We start from the raw sequence: 11078 nt of genomic DNA on the forward strand, positions 1-11078 counted from the left end.
CATGTCAAAGTCCCTTAAGCATTCTTGTTTGTTGATAAAAAGAAACTTATCTGACCACCAAAACTGCATCATAACTGGACACTCTGGTTCACACCTGTAATCCCAGCACTCTGGGAGACCAAGTTAGGAAGATCACTTGAGCCCAGTAATTTCAGACCAGCATGGGCAACATAGCACGACCCTGTCTCTAAAAAAATAAAAAATTAGCCACAAGCAGTGGTGCATGCCTGTAGTCCTAGCTACTCAGGAGGCAAAAATCGAGATTGTCTGAGCCCTTGAGGTTAAGGCTGCATTCCAGCCTGGGCAACAAAACAAGACCCTGCCTGAAAAAAACAAAAACAAGGCCAGGCACAGTGATTCATGCCTGTAATCGTGGCACTTTGGGAGGCCAAAGATGATGATCAGGAGTTTGAACCCAGCCTGGCCAACATGGTAAAACCTGTCCCTACTAAAAATACACAATTATCCAAGCATGGTGGCACACGCCTGTAATCGCAGCTATCTGGGAGGCTGAGGCAGGAAAACTGCTTGAACCCAGGAAGCAGAGTTTGCAGTGCGCCAAGATTACACCATTGTACTCCCGCCTGGGCAACAAAAGCGAAAACTCGTCTCAAAAACACAAAAAACAAAAACAAAAACAAATCCGTGTCATAACTTTAAGGTAGGCAAGAAACGTTGCTTTCTAAACACACTATGTTCCTCTTCACTCTGGATGCTTAAGTAACCTGATGCCAGTAACACAGGAGACAAAAGGAAAAACATGGGGTTGGAGCACAGACACAAAATTCCAGCAACTATGATTTTAGCATTCACTAACCTCATCTTTTGACTAGCTTGAACACATCAAAGAAACTATTTTGAAAAAGAGACCATAATGAACTACAGGAATCTGGATGTCTTCCGGATTCTAAATGTATTGCACATAGGTAAGGATGAGTAAACACCATAGGACTTCCTCAAACAAACGCACAAAAATGAGTTTTATAATATTTTATTATCAATAACAAACAGCTGCTTTTATGTCTGTCCTGCAGCTGTTAATGAGTGGGAGGACACCCTTGACCCTAACAAGTAAAACAAATTAAGCCTTTATGTACAAGCAAATTTAGAGCTCTTTTAAGTGTCCAAAGCTATTCATTAGTTTAACTGAGGCATTAAACTAATTCTGAATTAACATATTTTAATAACCAGGAACTAAAATGTTCAAATTTTTCTAGTACAAAAAAATTAAATTTGCTTTAGTTATAAAAGAGCTCTGTCAATATACACAAACTATATACTTCAGACATTCACAAAAATGTGAGCGGGAGGCTTATCAAAAGACATTTAATACAATTAGTTTTCAACAACCCCTTGGTGGTCCACATCTACAAAGATATCCAGCCCAACCCAACCCCCCTTCCAAATCCCACCCCCACAGAAAAGCACATACTTACCAGAACTTTTAGCAAGTATGGTTTGGGAATTTTTGTAGTTTTTGTTTGGTTTTTTTTTTTTTAAAAAAAAGGCCCCCAGGGCAAGTTATTTACAGTTTAATTGCCACTGTCAACTGATCTGGACCTTGATCGGGACCGGGACCTCTGGCGATCCACAGATGCTGGAGACTTAGATCTACTTGAAGAACCACGTTTCTGGCTCTTCTCAGGCACGGGAGACCTACTAACAGAACGGGACTTGCTCCGGCTCCGGCTCCGGCTCCTGCTTCTTGACCGGCTGTAAGATTTGCGACTACGGGAACGGGATCGGCTACGAGACCTAGAGGAACTTCTGGTCCGGGATCGAGACCTGCTTCTTGACCTACTATGAAAAAGGAGACTAAATCAGCCTTATTTTAGAAGAGATAAGACCCTACAACAAACCCAATAAATACAACTTTTGACTTTATATATAGAGAGAGAGATACCTGTGCCTTTTGCTGCCTTCAATTAATTTTATTTTTCTCCCATTTATTTCCTTTCCAGAAAGTTTTTCAATAGCATTCTTTAAATCACCATAAGAGGCAAACTCAACCACCCTAAAATGGAAAAAAGCCAGTTTTAAAATACATACATCCTGTAGTCTCACACATTGCACACAGCAGTCTAGGTAAGTCGTTTCTGTGTTCACTCTGCTGTTGCTACTACTGAGTCTCATTTCCTGGTAATACAGCATTAAAAGAGCAAGGTTTTGACACTGTTACACTTTGAGCCAATTAATTGTTGGGGGGGAAGAGCTCCTATGCATTGGATGCTTAGCAGGATACCTAGCCCCTACCCACTAGATGACAACCGCATCTTCCCGAAACAAGTTGTGACAACCGAGTATGTCTCCAGACGCTGCCAAAGATGTGGGAGGAGGGGGGAGGTGGCAAAACTGTCCATGGAGAATCTGCATTCTAATATATTCAAAATTTAAGTCCTCATAACTAAGTTCAAAGTAAAATTTTCAGGATATTTTTAAAGACTTCCACAATTTCCAGTACATACCCTTCATTTAATTTAGGTCGATGTGCATCCGCAAACGTTACTTCCCCAGCTTGCCTCATGAAATCTTTGAGATCCTTAACACAAGATAATTGTGTTAAGCAAAGAAAAAAAAAGGAAAAAAAAAAACAATCAAAAAAAAAAAAAAAAAAAAAAAAAAAAAAAAACAAGACTACTGAAAGAGAAGATGTTAGATAAAGTACAAACATGGCATTTACCACACTTGTATTCTATCAGAATTCAAAAATTATCTATGTCAGGGCACGGAATAAGCAAACAGCATATTGCTTTTAAGCAAAATGCTGGGAGAAATTCAGACTTTAACATTAAGGTAGTATTAGTCTATACTGAGCTCAGTACAAAAGAAAAAAAAACAAACAAAAAAACAACAAAAAAGGAAAACAGTACATATTTTTAAAGTAAAGACTAAAGTAGAGAAATTTTATTTAAAAAAACAGAACATTTACAAGACACCAGTTATTTTGTGCCCCATATGTCATTAAAAAAGTTTACTTTACCTTTATTATTATTTCCCTAGGCTAGTCAAGCAGCAAACCATTAATCGGTCGGAGAAACCTTCATGACATATGCCCGACTGGCTCTTCGCCACCCACTTGAAGGACACTACCCAATCGATGGAAGCCTTTAATCGCACAGCCCTCCCTATTAGCAGACTATTGGCGGATGCAGACATGTTCTACTCGAGCAGTTACCAAGGACCACTTTACTGCGATCAGGATTCCAACGACCACCTAATTTCGTATCTTTCAACTCTTTTCGACCGGACCTCTTATTCGGAAGCGTTACAGGAAGACAGGTCTCAACTTAGGGATCAGATCACGTTATCAACGCTCTGGGATCGCTGCAACCCGGCACTTCAAGGAAGTGCACCGATAACGTCTAGACCGGCAAACACAGATCTAGAGGTGGCCAACTGATCACTGTAGGAGCTGACTGGCAAAGTCAACCAGGCCCAACCAAGAGTGACCAAGACAACGATTAGGATAACCCACAGGCACTCCTCGTCATAAGGCCAACGACACAGACAGGCTGGCAAATAAAGGGTTTAATATTTGGTTAAAAATTGATTTTAAAAAACAAGAAAAATATCCTCAAACATTTACATTTGATCACTAATATTTAAATTCAAAATATCCCCCAATTACATTTAATTAAATGTTTAAAATTACAATTCCATTAAATCCATTAATTTAAGATAAAATTACTTTTAATAAAACAATAAAACATTAGCTACCCATTAACTTTTTTAAAAAGCCACATTAAAATAACTCGAAATTGTATTTCAACAAACCTGCCAGCTGACTCTTGAAGATAAATTCTCAACTATAAGCCGATTTTCTGTTCTTACAGGTGGAGCATTTCTGAGGAAGAAAATTAGTATTCACAATGGAAGAAATGCACTGACGAGCACTTGTATTCAACTGTGATCAAGTCATCAGATATGACAAGCCATTCTAATGACTTCTGCCAACAGTTTGTGTTCTTCTATGACTCATAAAGATTCATCAAGAACAATGGGCTACCATGGGAATAGAAGAACAGACTATACAGGCGAGGCGCGGCGGCTCGTGCCTGTAATTCCAGCACTTTGGGAGGCCGAGGAAGGCAGATCAAGAGGTCCGGGGTTCGAGATCAGCCTGGCCAACATAGTGAAACTCCGTGTCCACTAAAAATAAATGTATAAAAATTCAGCGGGGCAAGGTGGTGGGCCTCTATAACCCCAGCTACTCGAGAGGCTGAGGCAGGAGAGTCGCTTGAACCCGGCAGGCAAAGGTTGCAGTGAGCCAAGATAGTCCGGGGAACAGTGTGAGACTCCATCTCAAAAAAAAAAAAAAAAAAAAAAAAGATTATACGGTAGGACCCGGAATCGTCACTGCTAATAACTCCTGAACCTTAAATGCTTCCCCTACAATAATCGTTCAATGCAGCCATCCACCCTTCACATACCGTCTATCATTTCGAGGTCTACGACTACTAAAACGATCAGAGTACCGTCCTCTGCCTCTTCCACCTCGTGACCGAGCCCTAGCATGTTCAATAGTAACCCTACAAAAAAACAGAAGAGAAATCTCCATTATACACTTAAATTATATAGATCTACTTAGAAAAACATCCCAGCAGACCCAATCTGCGCTATGTCTCAGGACTAACTAGTTACACAAGAGTCTCACCTTTCACTACAGAGTTCTTTTCCATCAAGCTCATACACAGCATCATCTGCATCCCTCGGATCCTCAAATTCCTAAAATGTAAATATAAGACACTTAACATGGCTTTAAAAGAGTATTCTACAACATATTAAGAGCACTGAAATCGGGAGACAGAATGGGAATGGGAGAGTATCTTAACGACACTACCATATAGGAAAACCTAATGAAAGAGCCACTGGAATGGGTTCCAGTGAGCTTCCAAGTTTAAGTTGTTTTCACCCTCAGTAAAATTCAGACACAAAAATGGGTAACATTTTCTGAAGGCAAATATTCTACCTGGGCTCAAGATCAAAAACAACTGCTTATCAAAACTCTACCACTCAGCAGATAATTCACCAAGTTGTAAACACTTACCACAAAACCAAAGCCTCTTTTCAGATCAATATCTCTTATCCGTCCATATCCCTTGAAGAATCTTTCCACGTCCTTCTCCCTGGCCGCTGGATTTAGCCTCCCGATGAATACTCGACAGCCACTCATGATGTCCGGCTAGTATTTTCTATTAGAAAGTAATTCAATCGAGATAACAGCAATGACTGTTAGAGGACTGCCTGATCAAAGAATCAAAAACAAACGGCATAAAATATTTACCCGGTGATATTAAGAACGAGACTGCCAAGAGTACCTCTAATGAGACCAGTCTCCTTGCGGACAAAACTAAATCGCGGCTCGTTTCCAACACGTTCGCTCCCTGCGCCCAGACGCAGCAACCGCAACGCCCACCGCCACCTCTCCAACTGCGCAGCCGCACACTCTCCGCGGCGCTCTGGCCCCCTCCCATCTGCCGCAGTTAGGAAAGACCGAGAAGTGCGGGCGGAGCCGCCCCCGCCCTCCGCAAGGCCAGCCCAAAGGCGGCCTCACGGGGGCGTCACAGCGGGTGGAAGCCGGAATCTCGCGACGCTACAACCGCGCCTGCGCTAACAGCGGCGGGCGGGCTCTCCGCGACCACAAAATGGCGGGGCAGAATCAACAGCAGAATCAGCAGCAGTAGAGCTGCGCGTGCCAAACTCCTTTCTCCCGCCTCCTCCCAGCAACTCCACCGTTCTGGGGTCACTGTGGCCGCCCTCTAGAAGGCCCAGCCGCATCGCCAGCAAAGTCACAGAGAACCGCCCACTACTCAACGGGTCCGGGTAATGAAGACGTTAAGCCTGGCAGGGAGGGGCGCGCAACCGCTGTCAAAACGACCCCAACAGTGACCGCCCTTGCATTTCAATACCCTTAAAACAGAATGCCAAAAGGGAGACGTGCCCCAGCGCCCACCTCGAATCAACTGTGCTCATTATAGACGCCGCCCTCCGCAAAGCAAGCAGCCCCGGCCACTCACGATGTGAGCGGCCATGAAGAAACCTCGATCCGAGAAGGGTTGCCCTCAAAGTGGGCCACTCACCTACCGGACGGAGTCTTTGGCGGCCAAGACCCAGACAGGTCCGTAGTCTGCGACGGAGTCCTCGGCCTCCACGCAAACCAGGACTTCACTCGTCTACGTCTCTCCACAACTGACGCACTTAGCTGCTCTAGCGCTCCACAAAATGGAGGGCGCGTCTTGCGTCACTTCCGGTGACGCCTCTGGGCCTTGGGTCCACCCCCTTGGGACCCAGGGAGGACGGAAGTTTCGCGGGACTCCTGTTTTCTTACCCTGACGCTGCGAGCTACTGACCTTTCCTCCTGCGGTGGGTGGAGCCGGGGGCGGGAACTCGCTTGGGTGCGGCCAGCAATTCCCTGAGTCAGGAGGGACAACCGTTGAAGTGTTGCGCCCCTTCTAAAACCTTCGAGTTCGGTTCGTCATCGTCTCTCCCAGAAGACTCTCCTGAGATAAACTTCACCCCTTCTTGTATCTAAAGTTTTTCTTAGATACCCAGAAGATTACTAATTAGGAGAAACTTAACTTTGCAAAAATACCTGGCCTTTCCTTACCTCACTGCTTGCAATTTAAATTTGCCCTCAAAGCAGGGGAGCTCCTGGATGTTCGAGTTTTTTGTTTTTCTTTTTCAACCATGCCACAGCTGTGTGGTTTAGTTGTACTGAGAAGACTAAGGAACTGAAGTATTTTTTAAATAAGAGTGTTTGAGTGATGAAATGTTGGGAAAATGGGATTGCAGCTAGAAGGCTGTCTTGAATTGAGGCTGGAATACAGATTTCTGCATTTCCGTCACTCTGGGAGAGTGACTGGAAGAGGTTTCTTAAGTTCAAATGGTATTTGGTTAATGCTCCCCTTTCAGATTTCTGTAATGTAACACATGAAAGTTTACAATTCTTATGTCGTGCCTTCAAAGTGGCTGTGTTTGACACAGCCCTCCACATTTAACTCTTGTGTTTTCCTGATAAAATTGGTAGCCTAGAATCTTAGGCATAAAGAAATTGGTTAACTTTGCTTTAATGCTTTTATGTAAAAGCCAGGACACCGCATTTTTGAGAAGTGCCCGGAGTCTAGAGTTGGTGTGCTTGCAACTAGAGTTAAACAGAGAAAAAGTAGTTCAGGAAGGAGAGCAACTGACTATTAACTCAGAACTGAAACTCGGATAGTTTATATGGGATAAGCTTGTCCATTCATAATTACATGTGCAAATAAAAAGAGCCTCAGTGGGTACATGAAATAATTGTAAAGTTAGTTACCTATGATATGGGAGTTAAGGATGGGTTTATAAGACAATACGTATTTATGTATTTGTTCATGTCAGGTCTCCATATGCAAGCCTGGAGCCTGAAAGTCTGAAGTCCTGCTTGCTTTGGCTGATGCCTCCCACCCCCTGCTTGCGTTCGCCATTGTCTCTGATCGCTTCCCCCGACAAGCCCATCACCCAACCCTGCCATCTTAATTGTCCTTATAATAATGTAAATACCTCTCACCCAACCCTGCCATTGTAAGTGAACTCGTGGTCACGTATACTCCTTGCCCCCTACACCCCACCGCTGTAACTGATCTTACTCTGCAACACCCTTGCCCCCAAAAAAACTACCCAAACCTATAAAACCAACTCCTATCCCACTGCCCTTTGCCAATGCCCTTTTCGGCCTTAGCCCACCTGCGCCCAGGTGAATAAACAGCTGTGTTGCTCACTCAAAGCCTGTTTGGAAGGTCTCTTCATTCAAAGTACACATTTTTCAGCAGTTCAATTAAAAGAAAAAAATGTTACCTAGTTGTTGACCTGTTGAATATTGGCATTTTATAATGCACAAATTTTCCCAAACCAGATCTTTTGAGAACTCACTATCACAAGAACAGTATGAGGGAAATCGGCCCCCATGAGCCAATCACTTCCCACCAGGTCCCTCCCCCAACATTGGGAATTACAATTCAACGTGAGATTTGGATGGGGACACAGAACCAAACCATATCACTATTGGACTGTTTCTTACCAATTTTTCTAATAAATACAAATTCATCTTCCATGAGCAGAATTACTCTTCCTCCTATGTGATCCTACAATATTCTGTTTATACCCCTATTATAGAGTCATCACTGATTCATGTATGTTATTCATGTTTTCCAGAAATGCGTAACACAAAAAAGACTGAATATAGACCTGGATTTGCATGAGCATTTTTTTCAGGTCGTCCTATTCCTATATTAATGTTTCAACAAAATGGCTTGGCATCCTTTTCCTAAGACATCGAAATTAGAAGCAAATCTTTAAAGGAAAAAATGTAGAGAAATCACAGATTGAAATAAACACAAAATGTATTGGCATCCCTATTGGAGACTTTTAGCGTAACTGTGGTATGTTTTGTTCATTGCCATCCTGATTTCATCTAATTCAGAAATGAGCAAATTATGGCCTATGGGCCTAATTCAGCCTCTCATCTGTTTTTATATAGCAAATGAGTAGTTTTACATTTTTTAGTGGTTGTTAGGAAACAAGAAGAAGAATTGATAACACATGAAATTTAAAGGTCAGTATCCATAAATAAAAAATTTTTGGAACAAAGCCACTCCTCTTAATTTACTTATTGCCTATATCTGTTGTGCTACAAAGTCAGGACTGAGTAGCTGTGGTAGAGACGATGCGGCCTGAAAAGCCAAAAATATTTATTGTCTGGTCCTTTACAGGAAACATTTGCCGATGAGGTGAGGGAGATAAGAGATTGATTAGTAGGTACAAACATACAGTTAGATATGAGGAATAAAATCTAATATTCAATAGCAGAGTAGGGCGACTATATAGTTAACAACAATGTATTTTATATTTTAGGACAGCTAGAAGAGAGGACTTAAAATGTTCCCAACACGTAGAGGTGATAAAGTAATGAATATCTTAAATACCCTGACTTGATCATTACACATCCTATGCATGTAATAAAATATTTCATATGTCCCATAAATATGTATAAAATGTATCAATAGAAAAATTTTAAATTATTTTAAAAAATCATTTCTGACCCCTGAACTGAGTCCTAGATTTTCAATTGCTCTATGAATGCTCCACCCAGCCCCCTTTGTCACATAATAAAACTGCAAACAAAGAAAAACTGAAAACAGGATTTGATCTTAATTTTTAAAATAAAGTTTGATTTCTATTATAAAAAGTATATATATATGCTTATTACAGGAAAAATGTTCCACAGGGAAATATTGAAAGAGGAAAACAACGCTGTCTCACCAACTCAACTTCTGATTGTAGTTTGCTGTATTTCCTTCTTGTGGATTTTTTTTTCTGTTTAATGTTTTTCTATACAAAACAGTACCTCATCATTTTTTAAAGCATAGATAAGTCTCCCTATTCCCAGCCCCTAAGGGAAAACTACTTAGCATTATTTAACTTTCCCTTTCATGTTTTTCTATAAGAACAATTGTATTTTCAAAATATGAATCATAGTCATAGGTATACTTGGTTTTAAGAGGGGTTCTTAATTCCTAAAACTTAATCATAAACTAAAACTTAAAACTCCTGATCTCAAGTGATCCGCTAGCCTTGACCTCCCAAAGGGCTGGGATTACAGGTGTGAGCCTCAGCAGCCTGACCAACATGGTGAAACCCCAGCTTTACTAAAAATACAAAAAAATTAGCCAGGCATGATGACACGTGCCTGTAATCCCAGCTGCTCAGGAGGCTGAGGCAGGAGAATCACTTGACCCCATGAGGCAGAGGCTGCAGTGAGCTGAGATTGCACCACTGCCCTCCACACCAGCCTAGGCAACAGAGCGAGACTCCGGGGAGAAAAATAAAACTTAATTATGTGCATGTGCATTTTCCATGTTTCTTTGTCTTAATGTTTTATGATCATGAATGTATATTCAAAATTTTACTCTCATTTTCACTTAACATTACACAACTACATGCCTGGGGAAAACATTCATTCTGACCAACTTTTCTGTTTTTCTGAAAATGTCCCAAATATCACCAGATGCTGAAAAATTGCTATCCAAAAGAAACCCCAACACAAAGAAAAAGTGTTACTTCCTTGCCTCCAGCTTATAGTTATAAAGATTTTTTTTTTTTTTTTTTTTTAAAGGTGGGGTTTCACCATGATGGCCAGGCTGGTCTTGAACTCCTGACCTCAGGTGATCCACCCACCTCGGCCTCCCAAAGTGCTAGGATTACAGGCGTTGAGCCACAGCGCCCGGCCTAAAGATTTTTTCAAAGTAATAAATATACTTAAGTAATTTCTCTTAGAAATATATGGGTTTTTTTTAATGTCCACTTTTTTACTCAGGTTCACCTTTATATACCTATCCGACTTATTTAGATTGTTACATTCTGATTTTTGTTGTTGTTGTCGTTGAACTTAGTGTACAATATTGAAAATACCTATGAACTTACTAATACGAGTGGCCTAGATCAGAAGGCATCCCATAGCAAGAAAGCATGTAAGAGAGCAGTGGAGGGCTGAACTCACTTTCATGAGAAACCCATTCTCTATATAACAAACCCACTCCTATGATAATGTGATTAATCCATTCATGAGAGCAGAGTCTTCATGACCTAATCACCTCTTTTTGTTGTTGTTGTTATAGAGATGAGGTGTCACCATGTTGGCCAGGCTGGTTGAGAACTCATGACCTCAGTTGATCCACCCATCTCAGCCTCCCAAAGTGCTGGGATTACAGGCGTGAGCCACTGCGCCCAGCCTACCTCTTTTTTTTTTTTTTAACTTGAAACTTCAACTAGAGTTCCTTTATTAAAAGAACTAGATCAAACAATAGTCTTTGAATGAGAAATTATTTTTCACATCAATTTTACTGCATCACAAACATTTTACAGTACAAGTTTAAATAAAGGAATTTTCTACTTATTAAAAGATTCTTCACCTCCTAAATAGAAATTGAAGTGGAAGCAATGCTATTAAGGATCACACATAAGCTAGTAGTGGCAGCAGAATTATCTATTAACATTCTCATAACACTAGTCTAAGTGACATTAACATTTTAACCACAGAGCTGCAGCTG

At 41.3% G+C, this 11078-nt stretch overlaps 1 protein-coding gene across 4 annotated transcripts; it reads right to left on the minus strand.

Annotated features, from left to right (window-relative positions):
- Nucleotides 1-975: 975 nt before the first annotated feature.
- On the minus strand, nt 976-6872 carry SRSF5 (serine and arginine rich splicing factor 5). Of its 4 annotated transcripts, none has more exons than XM_017516469.2 (8): nt 6081-6872; nt 5048-5192; nt 4655-4725; nt 4431-4529; nt 3775-3844; nt 2466-2539; nt 1904-2014; nt 976-1800 (listed from the first exon to the last, which is right to left on the minus strand). In XM_017516469.2, exons 2-8 carry the CDS (start codon nt 5171-5173, stop codon nt 1533-1535), a joined length of 819 nt encoding a protein of 272 aa, XP_017371958.1. In that variant the 5' UTR covers nt 5174-5192; nt 6081-6872; the 3' UTR covers nt 976-1532. The 4 variants fall into 4 exon arrangements, with proteins under 4 accessions (XP_017371958.1, XP_017371962.1, XP_017371959.1 ...); XM_017516473.2 differs by having other exon boundaries at nt 976-1797; nt 6085-6245; XM_017516470.2 differs by having other exon boundaries at nt 6085-6245.
- Between the last annotated feature and the right edge of the window lie 4206 nt (nt 6873-11078).

This window comes from Cebus imitator, unplaced genomic scaffold, assembly GCF_001604975.1.
Source record: "Cebus imitator isolate Cc_AM_T3 unplaced genomic scaffold, Cebus_imitator-1.0 Scaffold590, whole genome shotgun sequence".
Lineage (NCBI taxonomy): Eukaryota > Metazoa > Chordata > Mammalia > Primates > Cebidae > Cebus > Cebus imitator.